Below are 25,222 nucleotides of genomic sequence, written 5' to 3' on the forward strand. Positions count from 1 at the left end.
CTTCAACACCATTCCCCACTCTGGCATTATAGATAAGCTTACCAGCTTGAACATTAACCCCTATGTCACGAGATAGGTTGCCAACTGGCTCATGGATAGAACTCACATGGTCAGAGTTGCGGGTGCTATGTCCGACTCTAAACTGGTTACAAGTGGCATCCCACAGGGCTGAGTCCTGGGACCCCTCCTGTTTGGTATATACTTCTCTGAGGTACAGGCAAGCAGGGGAGGACTATGTCTGACCAAGTTTGCAGATGATTGCAAACTGGGGGCCATAATCGACTCTCCGGCTGACACAGACATCCTCCAGAAGGGTCTCACGGAGATGAATACCTGGTATCAGAATCATGGCCTCAAGCTAAATGCCAAAAAGTGCATAGTCATCATGGCCTCAAGCTTAATGCCAAAAAGTGCATAGTCATCCCCTTTGGGAAAAACACAGTGCCCACGAACTACCACATAGGTGGTAATCCACTAAGTATGGAAGATGTAATTAGGGATCTAGGGACCCAAGTAGATAGCAACCTCTCCTTTGATAATCACATTGCCAATGTGGTTAGAAAATCCTTCTATGTAGCCCACCTAATCACAAAAGGGTTCACATCTAGATCAAGAGAGGTTATTATGCCCCCCTACTCATCGCTCATCAGGCCCATAATAGAGTACAATGCCCCATTTGGGATGTACCTTACATGACACCTGCAACAGCTGGAAAGACCACAGAGGATCGTGGGCCTCAGACAGATGCCCTATGCAGCTCGACTAAAGAAACTCCATCTCTACCCAGTTGCTTACCTCCTACTCAGAGATGATCTCTGCCTGACGTACAAGGCCATGTCTAACCCAGAATTAATGGACATGCTCTACCTCAAGAAAACCAAATCTTTTAGAGCCGCATGCTCTAAGGATTTAAACCTCAGCACAACAATAAATAGGACATGCTGGATGGATAGATTCCTGTCCCAGAGACTTCCCTCGCTCAGGAATAGAATCCCAATCTATGTTAGGCAAAGCCCCTCACTGATTCTCTTCAAGAGAAATCTTTACGAGTGGATGGGAAATCATAAATTTACCCCTGGGATCACTTCAGGGGCCCTGCTGGACAGAGGCTCAGGAAACTAATCTAAAAGGGAGGCGAAAGCCAACACATTCTGGCTAGGCTTATAAATGCCCTTGGGCAGATAGCCTAGTACCTACCTGTGAACCTAAGTATGTTAACCTTTGTCAAGATCGGTAAAAAATCCCTATGACTTCTTCGAATCCCCCTCCCCACTTATTTCTACCATGTTTTTAAACTGCATAGCTGTCCTTTCTTAAGAAGTCTTTACCTTTTCTAATAACTCTCTAATCATTTCTGCTACCCACTCCTTAGGTTCTTTTGCTTTTAATAGATAAGTAGGAAAAAAACAGTGTCTCATTTTTACTTTATTACCCTGCACCCTTTGTTTTAGTTTTTATTGGTGAATGGTATAGCAGTAACCCACGCCTGGGTGTGGGTAATGCTGGATTTACCCACGGTTGGCGTGGTTTCGCCCGAGGGACCAAACAAAGACAACCGTGGGTAAATCCAGCATTACCCACACCCAGAAGTGGGTTATTGCTATTATACAATGACATTATTTAAGAAAAGAAATAATTACTTTTCTTAAATAATGGCATTGTATAATGCCTCTTTGCTGCCCTTCCGCAGCTGTCTGGTGTTCAGCAGTTCTGATGTACTGCATGCCTCGCAGTACATCAGAGCTGTGGGCAAAAGCAACGGAGAACGAAGATCTCTGTTGCTTTTATCTCGCTATGTTAAATGGGTTTAACATAGCGAGACAGCTAAAATAAGCAACGGAGATCTCCGTTGCTTATTTAAACTGTCTCGCTATGTTAAACTCATTTAACATAGCGAGACAGGTTAAAGCAACGGAGATCGCAAGATCTCCGTTGCTTTTTACACACTGTGTCGCTATGTTAAAGGAGTTTAACATAGCGAGACAGCTTTTAAAAAAGCAACGGAGATCTGCGTTGCTTTTTTTAAACCTGTGTCGCTATGTTAAACTCTTTTAACATAGCGAGACAGCGAGATTAACGGAAAAGTCCGGGCGACCGGACCTTTTTCCGTTAGTATATTGAGGGATTTACAACGGGCACGCTGGTTGGGCTGGCCAGTCAGCGTGCACGTTTTAGAGGAGGCATTGTATAATGTGAAATAGTGACTGCATATGTGTCAAAGCTTTCAATTAAATGCACATGCTTCAGTGAAGTGTAATTTCTGTCCAGTATAGCCCAGTTATTGTACCATGGGGATTAATATGTAAAGTCTGTGTTCCTACTGCTGAATTCATATCTTGCATAACAAATATTCTCATATATTTTTTTTAGAAATCTACAACCTTTTGTTATATATTTCCTTCTGGGCTCCCCTGATACACCCTCACTATTGCAAATCAGGTTCCAGTCCAAACTCATAAATAATAATCTCTGCTGAAAGTTTATTATTTCTCCCAAAATTCCCTTAAGCTCTTTAATAGCAGTTTTAAGTGGAATATAAATACATGCCAGTGTAATATTCTTCCCTTGATAAACCCCCCTTGGTACAAATCTACCATTATCATCTTCCCCCTCTTCTGTCACTATTGAAGCCTGTATAGCAGTCAGTATTAATAGTTTGCTGAGTGTCAACCCTGATATCCTTTTTGCCAGTTATATGCTCTTTCCTATCCAAATGTTTCTCCTGCAACATTGCTGTCTGTACCCTGCATATATTAATGTAATTCACTGTTTTTTTTTCTTTTGCCTATACTTGTAAGGCCATTTACATTCATAGTTAATATGGACAGAGTAGCCATTGTGATAGAAAGCTGTTACCCCCACTGATTACACATGACAGACTTTTGAAGATATATTTTTCTAACTTTTAGCTTGCATTCAACACTAATATATCACTGGTTGACCTCTTATGTAGTTGCTTCTTCTCATCTCCATTTGAAACTATGTCACATTTTTCAAGATTTTTTTGCTTCAGTGAGATTGCTAAAACTAAAAAACAAAATAGAGTTTCTGAACCTGCAGCTCACACAACTACATATATTTACAAATGCACTCTATGAACCTAAGCTCACACAACTACGTATATTTCAAAAATATATATTTCATCCCTCAGGATAGCAGTCGCCCTAAACTGGTGACTGCACCCTCAGGTACTTCCTTATCTAAAATTAAGGATACCCATGTTAAACCGCATGCAAGAGCCTATGTTCTCACTTGCACTAATTACTCTATATGTTTTTTCTTATCTCTTGTTACTCTCTCATATGTGAAAAACAGCATACATGCTTTCAGTAAACATTAACTTTTAGCCCTAAGAAAGGGTGTAGTGGCTACATTTAAATAAGTAAACTAAATTGTGTACTGCTACATTAAACTCGTTAAAATACTACGGCTGCTGGGGAAGCAACTACTTGTATAATGTATTCACTGCCTACATTTTCAAACTTCATTTATTTTTTTACTGAACTGCTTACTAATGTACCTTTAAATAATAATTGTACTGTAGCTTGTACATTTCACTCAGCAGATAGTGTTCAGACCTCTTGTGATTAATTGCTTGTACTGCAGACTTCTTGTCTAGCATTAAAAGCTGTTAATAATGAAAAAAAATAGTAACTTTGCAGATGCACGAAATAATCTTCACTTAGAGCACACACCTCTCATTATTAGCTGTTTGTACCTGTAGACTTCTTGTCTCCCATTGAAAGGTTTTACTAATGAAAAAGTAGCTAATGACTTTGTAAGTGTAAGAAATAACTACCATTTCCACACTTTTAATCATTTAGCTTATTTTTCAAGCCTGTTTCTTAAAAAAACAAAAAAAAACAAACACCGTCTGTACCATAAACCAAGGACATTAACTGTAACTTGCTTCTGTCTAGCCTGTCTTACCTTGATAGTGTAAATGAAGCCTGGATTATTGACAAGTAAGAAAAAAGTACTTTCTTTCTTTAATATCTTTAACATATGTAGCATTCACTTTAATATCTTTAACATACACAGCAGCCACGGATTCCCCTACCTCACATTTAAAATACCCATAACTGCACACTGGAAGATACTGAATACAGATAAGACTGTTGTAATGGTAGCAAATGGGGGGAAATAAGAAGACACTGAAACTTGAGCTAGAACAGGTTAAACAGCTTCAAGCATCTCGGAGATGCGGTTGAGGTGGTGAAAACTAGAAATCAGGGAAATTGAAGCCAACTGGCACAGAGTGTCCAGGATTGTGTCTCACAGAAGAATGCCAGAGAAGCTAAAATGGTTCTACCAGTGCTAGTGTGTGATACTGAAACCTGGATACTGAAGACAGAGCAGTTGATGCTAGAGGTGATGGAGATCAAGTTCCAGAGATGGGTAGCAGAATGTACACCATGGGACAAGATGAAGAAATGAGGACATCAGAATAGAAACCCAAATATCTCCAATTGCAGATGGTCAAAAGAAATTATGGTGGTTTAGACATATGAAAGGAAAGCAGAAAATAATATTTTGGAAAATGTTTGGGACAGAGAGGAAGAAGGCAAAAGGAAACAAGTGTGCCCAGCAAAAAGATGAATAGATTGTGTGAGAGAAGACCTGCAACACTGAGGCATAACTGTCAAAGAAGGTAGGAGAGATGCATCGAATTGAGAGAGATGATAACAGTTGACACTACCCCCATCCTCATATAGAAAATGGGGCTGTTGATGACAGTGATGACTTTACTCTGTACAAAGCTGCTTTGAAATATAGCATGCAGTTTACATCATGACATTTTTATATGGATATTAATATGAACAAATCTGTTTTACTTGCATTTACTTTTTTTGGATCCTTCGGTATCCTTAACATTGGTGACATCAAGTGGGCTAACTGCTTAACAGTTTTAGTAGATTAACACAACTAACTAAATTCCAATTATGAATGATTTAACTACATTCCTTACTTTTACCATGAACTATTCCACACATATAATTGATTTTTTAGACCTATATATTGAGAGATTAACAGATGATATGATAAATACGGGGGTCTATCGTAAGGCATGTTACTGCAATTCCTTGTTATTAAGGTCTAGTATGCACCCACAATTTGTTTTTAAGAATATAATGAAAGGACAGGCCATTAGAGCCTCGAGATTGAACCCCACTGAACAGGGATTTATCTCAGAATTAGACAATCTGAGAAATAGATTACTGACCCGGGGATACAAGGATAATGAGATTATACCATACATGGAGGAAGCATACATGTCACGCACCACTTCAGGTGCACCATACTTTGGACCCAGGGTCCAAGATCAAACCGTTGGAGATCATATGTTAAATAGATCTATTAAATTTTCTACTCTGTATACTTCTGATCAATATCAGTTAAAGGAAATTATTAGCAAACATTGGGATATTCTCCTGGTTGATGATGACTTGAAACGCATTGTGGGGAGACACCAAGTTTCCTATTTCGAATAAGAGCAACTTAAAGCGATTGCTTTGTCACCCCAGACATGATAGGATTATGAAGAACACTGGTCACACTAAACCCTGTGGTCACTGCAACTTCTGTTCATTTATTGATAGCAGTGAGGTGTTTATACACCGGATTTACACACCATTTTCTCCATCAAGGCAGATGCAGATTGTATGACACCTAATGTGGTGTATTTAGCTACTTGTCAGGCATGCCCGAAGTTTCTATGTTGGTAAAACTAACCGGCCGTTAAGGGATAGAATGAGAGAGCATATTTACCACATGAGAAAGGGCACTTTACACAATGCCTTAGCAAAACATATAACCACCAATGACAATGATCATACTTTCTTGTTCGGGTCCTAGAGATAATTGTTGTGAATAAGAGGGGTGGTAATACTATGAATCTTACTGAATCTAAGGAGACTGACTGGATCATTCGTTTGAAAGCTGATAGGGGGCATGGGTTGAATGATAGAGCTTCTATAAAACCTAAGCTGAGACAATGCAGGCACATAAAATGAACTATCATTTATTTGTATATGTTTTTGATTATGTATTTTATCAATATTAACTTATCAGAATGTTTATTTACATGTTTTTAGGTCACTATGCAAGTTTTATATATTTTTGTCTTACTTTACATTAACATGTTTATATATGGGAGAGTTCTTTAAATTCTCCAGCATTGCTTTTAATTGTTTAAATTGTTTTAATTGATTAATTGAGCTGCTTATATAAGGGGAGGTCTACTGTGACTTTTATACAAGGATCTGAAGAAGCTGTAATGGTGAAAGCGCTCATCCGTATGTTATAAGTGCACATTCTTGGAATTAAATTTGGAGTTTTGTTCTTACTTCTGCTGTACTCCGCTTCCTTTGTGACTTACATTATAACTAAATTCCATGCCTTTCTTCTTGCAAAGCCACATTTCACGTGTGTTCCTATATCTAATGGGACTGTTTTACAATATTCCATTTATTCACTTATTTCACAAAGTTGAATGTTGCTGGTCTTCCTGATCAGCTGTCTCCTAGCAGCAGTCTCTGGTTCAAGTCAAAGTTGCTGCTGATTCTTCTAGGTTCATAGGTTGGTTCATAGGTTGGTACTAAGCTAACTGCCCTTGTGAGCCATTTTAAGCCTAGCCAATTATCCCTTGTGAGACTCAAACCCTGCACCTTGTTCTTGCAAGGCAAACACTTTAACCATTAGGCCACCCTCCCAACCCCCTAGTCTAGTCAGCTTCTGTATTTTTTTTCCTGTCTCTTAAGCATTTTTGTTTGGATCAATGCAAAAGGTTTTACTGGTAAAGTTTGTCTTTCTGCTTTGTTACTGTCAGCAAGGTGCGAACCAGGTGCCTCTTCTGCTTGCTGTAATACTGTTTGTTGGATAAATCGTTTTATTTACCCCTTAGCCTGTTCTGCATAAAAAAGTAATTGATTCTCCAGGTTGTTTGATCATAGCTTAGCATGGCAGCTTGAAGCTCACCCATGCCTCTAGACATTCCATTTATAATGGGACAAAGCTTGCTTCTGTTTTGTGTGTTTTAAAGTGAATAATGACTTTCCATAGACTCTTTGTTGTCCCCAATTTTTAATATTTTCCCTTCTTCCACATTTTTCCCAGTAGTAGCTTGTTCTGTTGGTATAATTGCATCTGTTTTAGGAACTGACTGCTCTCTCATGGTCAGATTTAGAGCATAAACACAATTTGCCATTGCAGTTAACAAATCCTGCTGTGCAATACCAGTCTAGTTGCTTATCTCTACTGTTTGTAAAATTAGTGCAATCTGTTCCTTCCAGTTTCTCTGGCACAGCAGAATATATCAGGATTCCTCTGCATGCTCTGTTGTCTATCGCTATTATTTTTTGAATCAGCTGTTCTAAAGAAGGTTCATTCTCAGCCATTTTTTTCTTCATTTTAACGTCTGATTTTTGCAGTTTTATTAGTTCATTTGAATTGCTAGTTAATGCTTCTATTTTTTTCCTGACTTTTGATTTTTGGTATTTATATATTTCTTGGGTATTTCACTTAAGTTGAACTTCAAGTGCATTTGATTTAGTTTTCCTTTGAATTAATGGCAACCATCTTTTGTACCCAGCCAGAACTTTTTCCTTGCTCTCTCTGGTTGATTTTCTCTTTCCAAATTTCTTCTGTACTCGCATCCAGACAGTGTAATTACTAGCCAGTAGCTGAATTTTTGCTGCAATTTAAACCTTTTATTGGCTTTGTTTCTTGATCTGCAGTGATGGTGCTGCGGTAGCGTTGTCTCCTCAAAGTAAGACGCTGTCCGGTTCGATTCTCAGCTAGAGCGTCTTCTGCGTGGAGACATGCGTGAATGGGCGTACCTTCGTTGGAGGTTGTGCGTCAGGCCTGGCAAGCCGGTACATAAAAATCAACTGTCAATCATTAGCGGACCGGAGTTCTGCTGTGGCGACCCCTAACCGGGAAAAGCCGAAAGACACAAACAAATTGGCTTTGTTTCTTGGATTTTGTTTTCACACTGAGAGAGATCTCTTATCAAACTGTTGGTAAGTGTGCAGCCATCTTGGAAATCCATTGCTATACAGTTGGTAAGGTGTAAGGATCATTACTAATAATTTTAAGGGTATTCAGTATTTTTCAGCTTGGGTGGACATGGTTAACAGACCACATTGCCTTGCCAAGGATGGTCTGGACCTTTCCCCTCTAGGCTTTCAAATACTGGCCAAAACTTTATCCAGCCCCATAATACCTTATTTAAGCAATGCCAATTTGCAAACCGACTGACATAGCAAAATCAACTCAACTGAACCTCAAGGTGTTACTGCTCAATACCAGGAACCTAAATAAAAAAAAAAAAAGAAAACTACCTCAAAGCCATCCTCTCACTTGAGAATATAGATATCTGTGCAGTTACCAAGACATAGTTTAAAGTGGCATGGAGTTCCCAGACAGTGCAAGGTTTTAGTGCCTTCCACATTGTTAGACTTATTAGCTGCACAGACAAGAGCTAAGTGTGGAGGTGTACTGATATACATCAGTAACAAGCATACCTCTAATTTGGTGAAACAGGATGATGTGCTGGAGTTCTCCATGTGCAGATCATCTTAGACAAAATCTTGTACCATATATATATATATATATATATATATATATATATATATATATATATATATATATATATATATATATATTTATATAGCTGTAGGTCACTCTCCATGTTCCAAGAAGCTCACAATGCATACTTGGACCTACTGGAAACACTTACCATCCAACGTAACACCCTACTCATGGGAAACTGTAATTACCCCTCTATAGACCGGGAATCCAATGTGGCCTCAAATATACAGGCACAGAGATTCTTGGACTTTGTACATACAAACATCCTTGATCAAATAGTGAACACACCCACTAGAGGCTCCAAAATACTGGATTCCGTGCTCACGAATATGGGAGAATGCTGTACTCCTTAGTATCTCATCCTCCATGGTAAGGGCCGACCATATAGCTGTCTCCTTCATAATCAAAATTAACTTCATAATCCCAATAAAACCAGTCACAGTTAGGAAATATTCCAAGTCAAATTACCTTTGAAGTGATGATTTGTCAAAATTCAGTGCCCCTCCAAATCCCAAGGACACAGCAGCTTAGACTGAATTGCTCTAAACAAAAAAAAAAAAAAAAAAAAAACTCTGTACATCCATGTCAGTGGCTGCATAGAGGCTACTGTACCTACCAGAAGTAAGCCCAGGACTAACTCCAGAAAGAAACAACCCTGGTGGCATCCCAAATTAAACAGGATATACAACAAAAGGAAAAAATATTATGGCAAAAATTAGGAAGAGTAATTCCCATGAAGGTAAAAACTTTCTCATCAAACTAAACCGGCAACTAAGAGAGCTAGTTAGGTCAAGCAAAACTAACTTTAAAGTTAAGATATCTCCCAGGTGAATGATGACCATAAATTCTATGGCTATGTCAGAAACCTCAAGAGCAGCACATAGTGTACTGAACTGATGGTTAGTGATGCCACATTCACAGAGTCTGATGATGTAGCGAACATATTAGTGGACAGATTCTGCTCCAACTTTACCCCTGTCTCACCGCCATCCATCCCCCCCAAAATACCCTCATACATAACTCCTCCAACTATAACTATGGAACATGTACTGGCTGCACTCACTAAAGGCAAGAACATGGCCTCAGTGGGCCCAAATAATATCCTAGGATGCCTCTTGGGTAGTCTACAGTATGACTTATCAGGACCCCTGGAGTCATTATTTAACTATAGTCTTAAAACAGGCTTTGTGCCACATGACTGGAGAACTGCAATGGTCTTCCCCCTTCATAAGGGAGGGCCTTTAACAAATCCTGGAAACTACAGACCCATTAGTCTGACTAGCCTCATTTGCAAAGTAATGCAAAGAATTATCGTAGAAAATTATTAACAAGGACATAGGAGACCTCCTGACAAGTGGATCCATCCTCGTTTGGTTTTGTCAAAAGCAGGTCATGCTTACTGAATCTGGCGGAATTCTTTGAAAAGGTCACTAAAGCAATGGATGAGGGAAAAATGGCACATACTGCCTACCAAGATCTGGCTAAAGCATATGATACAGTACCCCACTCAGGCATTGTCAACAAACCTATGGAACTAGGTATTTTGGGAAGTCTGCCACCCTGGTGAATTACATTATCAATAAACCACCCTTAAAAGTTGACTCAATAGTCAGGGATGTGGGAACTCGTGTAGATAGTAACCTAGCCTTTGACCAACTTGTGTCCGCGGTAATAATAAAATCCTTCTATGTTTCTCAACGTATAAACAAGGGCATGGCATGTAGGTCCAGTGTGGTCATCATGCTTCTGCCATACTCCTGGTTAAGCTACCTACTACTCCCTTACATTACCCTAAACTAGCTCATTCTCACAGCTACAACTGTTAACTGCTGAAGGCTATTTTGTTTTTACACTTGGTTTCAGTTATCAATGTATAAATACATACTGCTTTGTCTTTAACTGTTATGCAGACTGTATTTCTCTATCTTGTAATTACTGTATAACACTGTCTCACGATTAACTCATGCAGCCAGTTTTTATCACTGTTCCATTTTTTGTTAAATTTAATTATTTTCTAATTATTGTTATATAACTAATTTCTTTGCTGACTTGCTTTGTACATTGTTGATTAATACGTGTTCAGTTTGATGTTTAATACTGTCTGTTTTATGTATGGAGGTTTTTTCCACGGGTCTCTGCTGAAAATGGGCCTCATGCCCAGTCGGACATTACCCGGTAAACAAAATAAATAAATAAAAATAAGTACCACTGTACTCAGCCCTCATCAGACTTATAAGTATAAACCCCTTCAGTATGTACTTGACCAGACAGCTGCAACAACTGGAATGTCCACAAAGGTTCCTTACAAAAAGAATACAGGGAGTAACCACAATATCCTATGTTCCTGTATAGATTCTATGCTGATCGCCTCAAAACTCTTGATTCTGTGTCATACAGACTTCTGAGTGGTTGTTTGCCTGGCATAAAAGGCTTCCCTGGTCCCTAGTTTGATGAACTGCTAGATTAAAAGACCTAAAGTTTGCTTGCAACATAAATAGGGCATGTTGAAGAGAAAGATATGTTTTTCAGAGAATTCCCATTCTCTGGAAGAGACTCTCCATCCATGTGAAGCAGAGTTCCTCCATATCCCTATTTAATGGATAGGCAATCAGAAAGTCACCCCTGGTTTGGCTCTTATGTCTCTGATGGACAAAGGCAGTCAGTAAATCACCCCCTATATAAATCAAATGTGTGATCACATCTGGGTTGCATGCCTAGGCTTGTAATGGCCCTAATGGTCATTAGACTAGTATATACCTATAAACCTGTTAACAAGAAGTTTATGGGCCAAGGCCAGCTTAAAACATTACTTCACGCAAAGTCACAGAAAAGTAAAATATCTTTGTATTGAGATCTTCTCCCTGCACTCCCATGCCACAAATCTCAAAGTATACTATATCTGAGCTCATGCTATTTTGAAGAAAATGTGAAAGTCGGGGAAAAAAGCACCCTTTTTCTCTTAATCTTGTGACCGTGTAAGTACCATTCCACAGCAACAGTGGCAAAGCAATGTCGGACATGCTAAGAGGTTGACAATGTAAGATGTTCACTGAAACATACACATCGCTTTAAGTAAGTATAGCTGGAGAAACCGTAGTGCTTCCAAAGGGTTGCATGCATTTGTTAACCTTGAACCTTGAGCCTCCATTGTGGTAATCAAGCATTCTTTGGCACTTCTGTGTTACAGGTCATTACTTCCTGGTACTGTCATGTTTGAGACTGTTCGGGGTTTGAGATTCTGCCTGAGACCCAACTTCATTTACTATGTCATGACAGTAACATCTCAAATGTTCAGGCTTGTTAAACTTTGTAGCTTTAGTGTTTTTTGTTTTTTTTCTTGCTGTTGGCCGTATCACTCAGGGTAAGAATTCAGGATCCTGTGGTTGCACACATTACTTCTTTATCTCTTGACATCCTGTATGGTTGGATGTGTCGCATCTATATCATAACATCGACAGCTTAGGTTGTAAAATCCTAAAACATCGACACCTAAGCGTTGAAAGCTTACAGTAGTGAACGGCCGCATAATTGAATTCTTTCCTCGGGAAAGAATTTGCGTGGCATTCCATAAAAAAAAAATAAACAAACACACCCAAACATAGTGGGCCCCCCCCGATCTGGGGGCCTGTACCCCCCACACCCCTCTAATTAAATATACCAACTCTGAGATCGCTCTACATTTGGGAAAGGGCAAATCCTTGATAACGGCCACGTGAATTCTTTCGATTATGTGGCCGTTCGTTATTGTAAGCTTTCGACGTTTAGCATTTGACAATCTAAGCTGTCGTTAATACAATAGGAACCCAATGAGTCTTGTATTCTCCAAATACAGAGCCTTGATATTTCCATGAAAAAGTTATAGGATGTGCTGTAACAAGTTCAGAAGGCTGTCTCAAAGATAGTCTCCTATGGTGATTAGTCATTTAACTATGTCTCATGGGATTGTCCATTTTGTTATCTGGCAGCATACCACCTGTGAATGACCATCATTAATAGTTTCCAGTGGAGACCTAGGCCTGTGGCTGTGTCATGCATAAGTGGTACTCATTTGTACAAGCAGTTATTTTAAAGGTGCATGCTATTAACATAAGGTGCTGATCAGCTTTTCATTTTTTTATGTAATACTTGTCATTTCAAACGTATCTTTTCTTTACCATTGCTTTAACTTGAATTCAGATACTAATTTTTGGCATTTATATTTTGCAGATTAAAGTGAAGGGGCCAAGGTACTGGGAAATAGTCCTTGATCTAAGCAAGGGAACTGAGCAGCTGAAGTAAGTATCATCATAAACAAGTGGTGAGGTATGAAGCTGTAGCATCTAGAATGGTGAAACCAGTTAGTTTGATGGACTTCTTTTGAAAGGGGGGTTAAGGACATAAATGCAAAATGCTTTTCTTCAGAGTAAACTACCAGAATGAAATTCCCAGTAGATGACTTTTTTAAGCAAGATTAGAACACGCTACTAGCATATCTGGGAAGCTGCAACCCTGCTTCAAAATATATTTGGCTGCATTCAGAAGTATTCAAAATGCCACAGCACTGCACTGTATCATGCATGTGGATTAGTGTGATGAGGCCTTGAGCTTATTATGTATGAAAAATAGCCAGCGTATTGCCAGCTTTCCACAGACCAGGCTGTTTACTAAATTATAGCAGCAGCCATCACACTACTGCAGTGGCTGCGCTATGGGTGAATCATGTAACTAGAGACAAAAACACATGACAGTTGAATGAGTGATGCTGTGTGCATTCAGATAGCAAAGCACCTCATTAATGGCAATATTGGCTTCATGAGCAGGCCTTACAGGCCATCACAGCAAATTGCCAACTCAATTCATCAACAAAATAGGGAGGGAAGGGGAGGAAGTAAAACCAGAAAATGAGCAAAAACAAACATAGGAGCACACACACGGTTACAGGATGAGAGATAGGGTGGTAGAAGGGCATTTGTTTTGGGGGGGGGTGTAGATACACATTTTCCATTATTTTAATATGAATTGAGTGAGAAGAAAGGTATAGGGTAGATAGCAGGGGAGACAACCAACCATACAATATAGACAGGGACTGATAAGGGCAATATGATTACAAGAGGTAGGGGCAACACTGGAGTGATACAGACGATCAATCACGGACAACAGAAGGCAGTGACAGTTGTTCAGTGTGTGTTGTGTCAAGACTATTGATAGCAAGCTTATAACTGTAAGTTGGATCCCTCTTCCTAACCTCTGCCTCCACTGTTGGAGCAGGTCATGGATGCATCTCTGCAGGTCCCTCTTCCTATGTTGGCAATACTGCATGTGTTGTTACTACTCACCAGAGTGGGTGATGCCATTGTCATCACTCAGTGTCTTGGAAACATTTTTACTAAGGATCAGATCTGATGTTGACAGAAATCCAAAAAACTGCTGACAGTCCTGTACTCAAAAACTTTTATTCGGGAAACCACAACAGTTAAGCGCTTTTGTCAGCAACCACAGGCTAACTTCATCAGAACTGTGTGTATCACAACTCACACACCCAGCTATCCTTCTTCTGTCACCAGAAATGCAGTCCCAGTCTTCTTAATGTGAAAACCCACTTTAGTTAGCTGCAAGTATAAAAGTACTAAAACAAATTTAACTAGCTACAAGTCATTTCAAAGGCAGACAAGCCAGGAATGAGGAACACACACACTTTAAGGCAATTTCTAAGTACATGATGATGTCCTTTTCTTTCTTCCTCACAAATGGGTCTAGGATCCAATCTTTGGAAATGACTCGGCCACATTTACAAAACTTCAGATTCAACCCTCAAGCTCCTCCCTCTACCCATAATGCTGTATCCCATCCCCAACTCCTCAGATTTCGTTTGCTGCCATAGCTGCAAAACGGAAAGATCCAGCCTTGAGTGTAAGAATAGCTTTTTTGGATATTTTTTGGATAATTATTGTCCTTTTTCTTTTCTAACTTTTTCATAGTACTACTTTTAAACTTAGTTCACCTCTCTCAGTATGTTTCAGGCATTAGGGTTTTTCTTTTTATTGTTGTGGTCTGTCTCTCTCATACCACTCCTGGTACTTGACTGGCTTTTAGTTCTAGATACTTGTATATATTTTCTGTTTCAAAAAAAAAAAAAGTTTTTCTTATACTTGTGTTGTCTTCTTGGGTTAAAGTCTGCTGTTGCTTAAGTCTTTAACCCTTTGCCTTTCTTTTAGGGTTTGCTGCCTTCATGTCTGAGAAACCCCGCACCAGAGAAACCTATGGGTTTCAAGAAGTGCAGTTCTTTTGGGCATAAGATTCCCAATTCTGATGGCCACAAGAAGTGTATATACTGCTTAGGAGTGGCCTACCTTAGACACTCAATGCGCCGTCTGTGCAACATTTAATCCAAGAGCACTCTTGGACCACAGGAGCAAGCACATCTTGAAAGGATTGCTTCCCACTGGGTCTCAAACCCCCTCTGAACAGTCTCAAATAGTTTTGGAGCCAAGGAAAAGACACCACCCCAAATCTCTAAAACCCTTCTTGGAGCCGACTAATCAGTTGAGGAAAGTCTCGGATCTCAGGCCTGTCGGGCTGCCCTCAAATCCTGAACAGTCCTTGGATCCGACTAGCTCGGCCCCAACAACCAGTTCTCCCCTTCCATCCACCTCTTTCTTGGATCCTAGACCCCCAGTTCTGATGAGTAGAGGCCATACACCAGCATTTGTGTTGAAGCCAATGTCTCCAGCTCTGCCTCCCTAGTTGTTCCAACAAAGCACTCTTGGCCAACATCCATGACTTCATCTGGGCCCTCTAGGAGTTTGTCAGAAGCAGACATGGACAGGATGATGTGGAGATTCCTTAGGGCTCAGAATCAGATGGGGGTTCTGCCAGTTCTGTCCCCTATCAGATCTGTGAGCACTCCTGTCCAACAGATACAGTCTCCTTCTCCGATCCAACCCCCGACTTTGGTGTCCCAGGTTCCAAGATCCCTGAGAGGTTCAGCATCGAATCCGAGGAAGCTCCCTTCCTCGACTCTGACTGTATATCCTTGACCAGCCCTGCTCTGATGTCCTTGGATCAGAGTGAGTCTCGTATCTGAGAGGTCTGTGCCGGGTCTGGGGTTTGGGTTCAGTTCCCACATTGTCGGATCTTTGCCTTCCCCTTGGTGCCTCAGCCTTGGACAGCTTGGGTCTGATTCTCTCCAGACAGCTCAGATCTGGGGTTGGTCCCAACCTCTCTTCTTTGGCTCTGAGGAAAGAGTAAGAGGTTTCCCTAGTTCTATCAGCTTTCCAGGTAGTAGAAAGGGCTTTCTCTGTGCATAGAGAACAGTCCTGTCTAGTTTCAAGTCCTATCCCTGTCCCTCATCGGGTCCGAGTCCTGAGCCCATCATCCAAGGTATTACAGGTCAGCCAGGTGAGGGAAGCCTCCACTCCTGTTCCCTAGAGGGATCCCCCTTTCTTTGACACATCTCTGGAGCACCCGGTGGAAGAGACATCATGGAAGAGAAATGTGCAAGAGGAGACGCATAGACTCCCCTATGGAGTCTGTCATGGAGGACACTGATTTTAATGAGGGGAAAGGATCCCCCCTGATTGACACCTGGTGATGCTTCCTTTGGGGACATCCTGGAAATCCTCAAGCAGAAAGGTGGCTGGTCCTCCCATACTGCTTCTTCTGAGGAATCTGTGTTCCTGGAGGCTTTTGGGGTTGGCTTTTCTAGATCTTGGGTGACTCCCCTGGCAGATGAACTTATCGACCTGGTTTCCCACTGGGCCTGGAAGGAGCTGGACACTGTCGAACCTGTCCGCAAACACCATTGTAGGTTTCTACTCCCCCTTCAGATAGACCTCACTGGAGCAAGGAAATTCCAGTTGATGCCATGGTTATGGCGGCTGCCATTAAGAAGGAGCTAGCGGAGCAAAGCTGTTCTGTACATCCACCGAACAGGGAGTCCAGAGCGATGTACAGATTTCGAAAGTGCATTTATGCCTCAGCCATTTTCACACTGAGGTTGTTAAATTGCCTGGCACATTTTACCTGCTTGCAGAGAGATTTGATTAAGGAACTTTCAAACTCTCTCACAATGACCATGTTGGCAGAGGACCTCAGGAAGGTTTTTCCTCAACTGGCTACTGTCTCATCAATTGCTAATTCATCAATGAGGCTGATCTTCCATACAGGGGAGGGTACCTCATGAGCAGATGGTTCAGGCATAGCCGTTAGGAGACATAGCTGGATAAGGCCATGAGACTTTGCGTCTTTTGTTAATGCCTCCTTTGATGGCTCCTGTTTGTTCGGGCCATCAGTCTGCCATGGGAATCAAGTTTTCTACCCCCTCAATGTTCATTCTCCAGGAACCAGTGAGGTGGTAAGAAGATGTGGTTTTGGAAATCTCAGGGACTTTTTTAGGACTCATGCGGAGATACTTCCTGTAGAGGAGGAAGTTTCAATGGAAGACGTCGCCTTAGAGGCAGAGGGGGTCCGCAAAGCTAGGGCTTCATAGGCTTATTCTCTGATGGACTGTATCAGCAGTCCTGAAGGGTTGCCCGGCTGTCCATCTCCTGAGGCAGTCGGAGGTCGTTTTTCCTTACAGCTGGACGCCTGGACTAATACTACAAAAAATACATGAGTGCTAAGAATCGTATCCATGGGTTACTACATACCCTTTTCCCTTTCGCCTCCTGTCCAAAGAAAGAAACTACCTGATGCCCCACCCATTCAGAGGGAATTTACATTTCAAAAGATTTGAAAGCTGTGTCAAAAAAAAGTCATTCAATGGGTCCCATCCGAACAGATAGGATTCGGAACTTGCTCCCAATTCTTTTTAATACCAAAGAAGACAGGGGACCTGAGACCATTTCTGGATCTAAGCAGTTTGAACCTGTATATAAAGAAGTCAAAGTGCCAAATAGTTACGGTTCAGTCCATTCTGCCTCTTCTGGGCAAACAAAGAGAATGTTTAAATGGAGCTGAGACTATATAAGGTTTCAGATAATGTTATATATTACTCCTTGAAGGCTTATTGTGGCCGAGGCGCTAGAGAAATAAATTTGCTTATCTGGCTTTCGTTGTGTGGTTTCCTTATATTCGTGCTGAACAGCAGTTCCTGTGTTCGTGGTGTTGGTGTTGTTTTATTACTGATGGCCAGTGATCCAGCTCAGAATGTACCTAGAATTTTTAGAGAAGAAGGTGCTAATTCTTCTCAACGTACTATGGATGGTTTCCTGAACACTAGTATGGAGCGAGATAGAGAACGGATGAACAGGCATCCGAACGAAGAAGGCTCCGCTGTTCCTATTTGGGAGCGTTTTTTAGCTGAGACCCGTAGTAAGCGGCAGAATAATCCATTTGTAATATTGGGAAACGTATTCCTGAATTCCTGGTGGAGGTAAAGACAATGATTTCTAAACTTAATACTTTAATGAACAAAGAAATGACTGTTTATTATAACTATACAAGTCTTCAAAGATATTTAGACTTGGATATTGTGCCGCGTGGTCTTAGGGTAATCAAATTTCCTACACAACCTTTTGATTTAACTTCTTCCGAGGAAAAAAATTTTTAAACAAAGATGGGAAAAAGCTGCTTTTTTATGTTCTAGAGAATGGGTTAGTATTCTTATAGAAAGAGACATTATTAAGTTATCTGATATTAAGAAGGAAATTTCTACTGTGTGTACTAACCTAATGACTGTGCTAGAAAGAGCTCGTTTAGAGTTTTGTTTGCGTGATATTCAGGATAAACTTAATATTTATGAAAAGAAATTGTTGGAACAAAAGATGTATAAGATTAACAGAGATATTCGTGACTTTGAAAGGGGAACAGCTTTTTTCAAACCAATGAATGATAGGTCACGCTCTAAAGTTCGTCTCAATGTGGGGGCGGACGTTTCGAGAGAGAGACTATGTAGTAGTAACAGCATAGAAGCGTTTAATCAAGATGGTGAAAGACGGGAAAATAACAGCGATAATTCCCATCAATTTCCACCTTTACTATCTCCTATGAATGAACGCTATCTATATGATCATTTTCGTGGTGAAGGGGCCAATAATCGTCCACAGAAGAGAGGATATTCAGACCGTGAACAACAAAGAAATGGACAATATAAACAATGGCGGGGTAATAAGAGAACTAGATGGTACTGATGTTCTTTATGCATGCGGTAACATTGTAAATATTTCAGGTTACTCTGTAAATGAATATTTATTGAGTGCTTTGAATTGTGGTTTGAAATTTGTACCCACTGTCATTCCAAAGTTACATGAATGCAAAATAAAAATGTTTAAATTTATTAGGAAGTTGCATTTGTGGTTTTATTTTGAATATCAGTTTATTAATAATATTGTTGATGAGTTAGAGTACGATGAAATTTCTAGTTTTGAAAATTATATCTCTGATACAGATTCATCTGATTCTTTTGTTTCATGTGAAAGTAATCTGAATGCTTATTGTTTGATTGATACTACGGCAGTAGATTGTACAAGCAAGTTTATGCCACCATTTACACATGAGGGTTTAAAAAAGTTTTTTTACTATGTTACAGTTTGAAATGGAAATGTTATTTAAAAACTTTAACTCTAAACAAATAGAGTATAATTTGTCTAAGCAGGAATGGCTATCTTTGTCTGATTTTGCTACACAAAGAGAGCTGGTAATTAAACCTTCGGACAAGGGTAATAAAATAGTGATACTTCATTATACGCAATATTTAAAAATGTGTATGGATCTTTTGGATGACGAAACAATATATAAACCCAGATTTGATGAATATGCTTCACCTCAAAAAATCTAGATCCGTCAGAGCCACAAGGGCGGGAGACTTAAACCTCGACACGGCTATTAATAGGACGTGCTGGAGGGATAGATTCATCACCCAAAGACTCCCTATGCTGTGGAATAAAATCCCGGTATATGTGAGGCAGAGCACCTCGCTGGCCTTGTTCAAGAGAAATCTTGACCAATGGATGGGAGATCGCAGATATACCCCAGGGATTACCTCAGTGTCACTGCTCAACAGAGGCACAGCAAAATAATGGGTATAGTTCCCCATACTAAAGGGGTGGCGTAAGCCACAAAACTATGGGCTAGGCTTGCAAATGCCCTCGGGCAGATAGCCTAGTATGAACCTATGAACCTATGAACACTCTTGATTTTTTAGAAAAAATTAGGCATATTAAGTGGACTAAAAATATGTATTGGATAACTTTGGATGTACGAAGTCTTTATACCAATATTAAACATCTATTTGGCTTAGAAGCTTTATTACATTATATGGGAATAGCCCCTTAACTCATTATGTGTTAGATTTAGTTCAATTCTGCTTAGAGAACAACTTTTTCTATTTTGAAAATCAAATTTATCATCAAACCCAAGGTACTGCCATGGGTGCTCCTTTTGCACCCATGTATGCAAATATATTTATGGGGTTGGTTGAAAGGGAATGTATCTGTAGTAAAATATTTTTTAAAAAATATGTAAAATCATATTATAGATACATAGATGATTTAATTTTTTTATGTGAGGGTGGTAGGGACTTGGTATCCAACTTTGTAGAAGACATTCAGGTAAATAGGTTTGGTATAAATTTTGATGGTTTACAAGTTGGTAATCGAGTCTCTTTCTTGGATATTAATTTGTTGGGAGTCATAGGTAAAAATATTAGTACTAGTATACATAGGAAATTTGGAGTAGTAAATAATTTTGTGATGGGAAATAGTTGTCATCCTAAACATACTTTGGAGTCTTTACCTTTTGGAGAATTTTTGAGAATCTCCAGACTCTGCAATGAAGACTGGATATTTAGAAAAGAATTAGAACTTACAAAATTGATGTTTAAAACTAGAAAATTTGATGAAAATATTATTAATAGAAGTGAACAGAATATATTAAACATTAGGTATAAGAATAAGAAAGTGCTAAACAGGAATAATGTTAGTAAGGATGAGAAAGCAGATAATTTATGTTTTGTTTCTAAGTATAATGTATTAAGTGACAATATTAAATATTATATTTCTCATTTTTGGGAATTTTTAAAAAGTTTTAAAGAATTAGATAAATTGACACGAAAGAAATTAATTTTTTCATATAAGAGAGGAAGAAGTATCAAAGATATGGTTGTGTATACTAAATTTCAAAGACCAGGGGTTCGGTTAAATCAGCAGATCCATATGAAGGGCACTAAGCCATGTGGCAAATGTATTGGATGTTCATATATTGTGAATTCTTTTTTATATATAAATAATATTAGATTTGAATCAAATGGAGTATTCAATTGTCGTACAGAGGGAGTTATTTATGCTATCAAATGTACTTGCAATATGTTTTATATTGGGCAAACAAAGAGAATGTTTAAAACACGCCTATTAGAACATTTGAGAGATATAAGGGTAAATAAAATGGAGAGCCCCTTGGCTCTTCATTGTAATAAATATCATGATGGAAGTACAGAAAACTTTAAAGCTACTATTTTAGAACAGGTAGATATGAAATATTTAGATGAACAAATGTGTAGATTAAAGCTTTTAAGAAAAGAAACGATGTTTATTTTGAAATTTGATACATTAATTCCAAAGGGTTTAAATGCAGAATGTTGCTGGAAATGTGTTATATGAATTTAATGGATGTCACTTTAAAATGTGTTTCTACAAATATTTTAATTGTTTAATTGACAATTGTTTAATTGATAATTGTTTTATTGATGGAGCTGGGACTATATAAGGTTTTAGATAATGTTATGTAATACTCCTTGAAGGCTTATTGTGGCCGAGGCACTAGAGAAATAAATTTGCTTATCTGGCTTTCAACAAACCTTGCCAAATCGGAGCTGACACCTGTACAGACACTGGAATTTATAGAAACTCATTTGGATGCTGCCACCCAAGTGGCATCATTACCTCTTCAATGTTAAGTTGTCTATCTCGCCTTCATTCTTGCTGGATGGGTTCAGAGCCGATCCTCGGCTCCGACTCGGCCTTCTACTAAAGCTCGAGAGCTATTTACTGGCTCGAGGCTTCCCTATATCCCACAATGCTAGGCGACAGATACCCAGATCTTGTTTGCCTCTTTAGCTACGAGGTTGCGATTTTACCGGCTCCAGGTCGTATAAATCTTTTCTTGTATTTTTACTGTCAATATTCTCTTATTTTTTGATAATCTTCCCTCTTAGTTTAATTAGATTGTGTGCCCCTTGAGATCCCACTTAGAAACTCGTTTTTTTTTTGTTGTTACAGAGTTTCTCTCCCCCCCCCCCCCCCCACACACACACACACACTTTAGGGTAGTGTTAGGCCTTATTAGCTACTTTTACTTAGTCTTCTAGTTTGTTCTTGTATTGTATATCTATATATATATATATATATATATATATATATATATATATATATATTTGTTAGTAATAGTTGTGTGGTTATAGTTATTATTATTACTGTTAGGTTTACCTAGTGCGTGTGTGTGTGCCTTGTTTTAAGCACTAGTTACCTGTTCCCTTTGGTATCCCTTTTTTAATATGTCTAAAGATACCAAAGTCTCAGGTTTCAAGAAGTGTGACTTGTGCTGTCAGAAGATGTCTCTGACAGACGGTCACACTTCTTGTGTTTATTGCTTGGGCCCCCTACACCTGCAGGACTCTTGTTCGGTCTGCCATGCCTTCATTCCGAGAGTCCTGCAGGAGCATAGGAACAAGCTCATTTTGAGGGGCTTACTTAAGCCAGAAGGATCCCCGGCTAAGCCTCCATCGGGAAAATCTTTAAAGCCCGCCAAACCGTCGGTTCCCTGTTCGGAGTCATCACCGAATGGAGCTCCTGCCTCCTCGTCGGTTCCGGCTGGAACCGACACTTCGAGACCTCAGTCGGCTCCGACCTTGGTGTCGGAGCCTTCTCTGAGCCCCATTTGGCTCCGAGGTCTCCATTGCTTCAATCGGAGCGGAGCCATAGGTCCCACTCCTCTCGGTCCTCCATGCTATCCGATCATGCCTTGGAGAGGGTGGTCAGTAGGCTCCTAAAGTCGCAGGCACTGGCCAAAATGTTGACCAGCCCTTCACAACCGACTGTGGCTATCCCTGTGTCTTCAACAGTTCCTCCTCCAACTCTTCCACTGTGCTCGGAGCCGTAGCTCGTTGGGGCTCGAATCGTCGGAACGTCGGAGCCGATACCATACCTTTCGGCTGCCTCGTCTGCTCCGATCTCTTCATTGGTTCCGTCCTTGGAGGGATCCGGGCGCCGAGACTCCTTCGTCAGCTCCGAGGGGGCGAGTGGCATCGGACCCTTGTCCGACCCCGTTCTCCCTCTCGGGGCCTCGGCACAGGTGAGCTCGGCCCCAACATCGGCCTCAGAGCCATCCCTCTTGGTGCCGGGAGGGGTTCACATCTCTTCGGGGCGGGGACCCTCTTCTCTGCCTGATAGGGGCACCTTCGAGGTCATGAGGAGCGTGCTGACTCCTGTGTCGGCTCCGCGATCGGCCCCTTTGGCTCCTCCCCCCATGGTGCCTGCATCGGTCTCTGTCCACCCTCCTGACCCCAAGCGTGGAGAACAGATGCTCCAGGTCTCCCCATTGGGTGTATCTTCCTCTTCCGAGGCCTCCCCTGATCATTCAGAGGAGCCCCCTCTGAAGAGAAAATGTAAGAGGAAACATGTTGACTCCCCCGAGTCAGTCACGTCTGACACCGACGTGGAGGATTCGGAAGGGTCCCCAAGGTCCCCCTCTGAGGATGTCTCCTTTTCAGACATCCTTGAGATCCTTAGGCAGAGGGGGAACTGGACTGCCCTTAACCCTTCCGAGGACGAGTCGGTGTACCTGGATGCATTTGTTTCTCACCCTTCCACCTCCTGGGTGTCTCCGCCTTTCGACCCACTCATGGAAGTGGTGGCTCGGAAGGCGTGGACAGCCCCGGACACAGTGGAACCAACTCCCCGCAGGCCCTCTAAATTCATTACAGCCCCATCTGACAAACAGTTTCTGACAAAGGGTGTCCCTGTTGATGCCATGGTGGTGGCAGCAGCCACTAAGAAGGAGTTGGCTGACCCTTCGGTGCCTGTCCATCCACCTAATAAAGAATCTAGGACAATGGACAGGTACGGGAAGCGGATGTTTTCTTCAGCGACCTTTTTCATGCGGTCGCTGAATTATCTGTGCCATTTCACCCGCCTTCAAAGGGATCTTCTCAAGGAACTGGGTGATACCCTTCAGGATCCATCAGCTGCGGGGTCTCAGGAAAAGATTAACTCCCAGCTGGCGACCCTTAAATCTATAGTCAACTCCTCCATGTGGCTCATTTCTTATGCAGCCGATGGGGCGAGTAGGGCCGCAGGTACAGGCGTGGCTTTGAGAAGACATGCCTGGAAGCGGTTATGTAACTTTGCTGATCCCTTTAAGGCGTCCTTCACCAATACCCCCTTCGATGGTTCAGCTTTGTTTGGACCACAGATGAAGGATACCCTTACCAGGTGTGAGCAGGAAGGCAAGACTCTCTCTGCCGTAGGAGTCCGTTTTTCTACTCCCTCTAGACCATACCCTAAAGGTCAGAAGTGTGGAAAAATGTGGTTTCGGAAACCCCAGGGAGTCGTGCCTGACACACGTGGCGAGTTTCCCTCCAGGGGCAGAGGAGGGAACAATAATAGACGCCGCCCGAGGGGCAGAGGGGGTCCGCAAAATCAGGGTAGCAGAGAATCTTTCTCTGACAAACCCTTTCAACACTCCTGAGGGGCTGCCCGACTGTCCACCTTCGGAGGCAGTTGGGGGAAGATTGTCACTGTACCCAGAAGCCTGGCAACTCCTCACACAAGACAAATGGGTACGGTCTATCATATCCGAGGGTTACAAAATCCCCTTTGTCCACACCCCTGTACAAACAAACAGGTCCCTTCCAGATGTTCCACCCGGTCTAAGGGAACAAGCAGTACTAGAAATTTCTAAACTGCTAGAAAAAAGGGCCATCCAGCCAGTCCCAGCAGACCAGCAAGGATCCAGGATTTACTCCAAGTTATTTTTGGTACCAAAAAAGTCAGGGGACTGGAGACCCAATTTGGATCTCAGCAGGTTAAACGAATCTGTTCAAAGAACGAAGTTCCAGATGGTCACGCTTCAGTCTATTCTACCCTTTTTGGGTCAGGACAATTGGATGTGCTCCATAGACCTTCAGGATGCGTACTACCATATCAAAATGGACAGATGCTCCAGGAGGTTTCTCCGCTTCCGGCTGGGAGCCAGTCACTATCAATTCGGAGCCCTGCCCTTTGGTCTCACCACAGCCCCCAGGGTATTCACCAAATGCATGGCAGTGGTTACGGCTCACCTGAGACGGCGAGGATTCCAGGTGTTTCCATATCTAGACGACTGGCTCCTAACTGCTTCCACCAGGCATCAGCTACTCCAAGCCATGGATTATACCATCCAAACATGCTCCAAGCTAGGTATCTCTATAAACTTCAAAAAGTCTGCATTGTCGCCTTGTCAATCTATAACTTTTATAGGCGCAATATTAAATACAAAAGAGCTGTCGGCAAAACTTCCCTTAGAAAGAGTATCAGACATTCACCGACATGTTCAAACCTTACTACAGTGCAAGAGAATTCAGGCCAGATTTGTTCTGAAAACCTTGGGTCTCATGGCAGCAGCAATCACGTTACTTCCCCTGGCTCATTTTCACATGCGGATTCTTCAATGGATGCTT

General features: G+C 41.2%; 1 protein-coding gene across 1 annotated transcript in view; it reads left to right on the top strand.

Moving 5' to 3' along the window:
- Positions 1–25,222, top strand: part of ANAPC1 (anaphase promoting complex subunit 1) — a 3,613,296-nt gene that overhangs the window by 3,206,139 nt on the left and 381,935 nt on the right. The window contains exon 44 of the mRNA XM_044060160.1: positions 12,799–12,866. Within this exon, the coding sequence (XP_043916095.1) occupies positions 12,799–12,866 (68 nt within the window). The remainder of the gene's footprint in view (positions 1–12,798; positions 12,867–25,222) is intronic.

This window comes from Protopterus annectens, chromosome 1.part2, assembly GCF_019279795.1.
Source record: "Protopterus annectens isolate FY-2018-M chromosome 1.part2, PAN1.0, whole genome shotgun sequence".
NCBI classification, from domain to species: Eukaryota; Metazoa; Chordata; order Ceratodontiformes; family Protopteridae; genus Protopterus; species Protopterus annectens.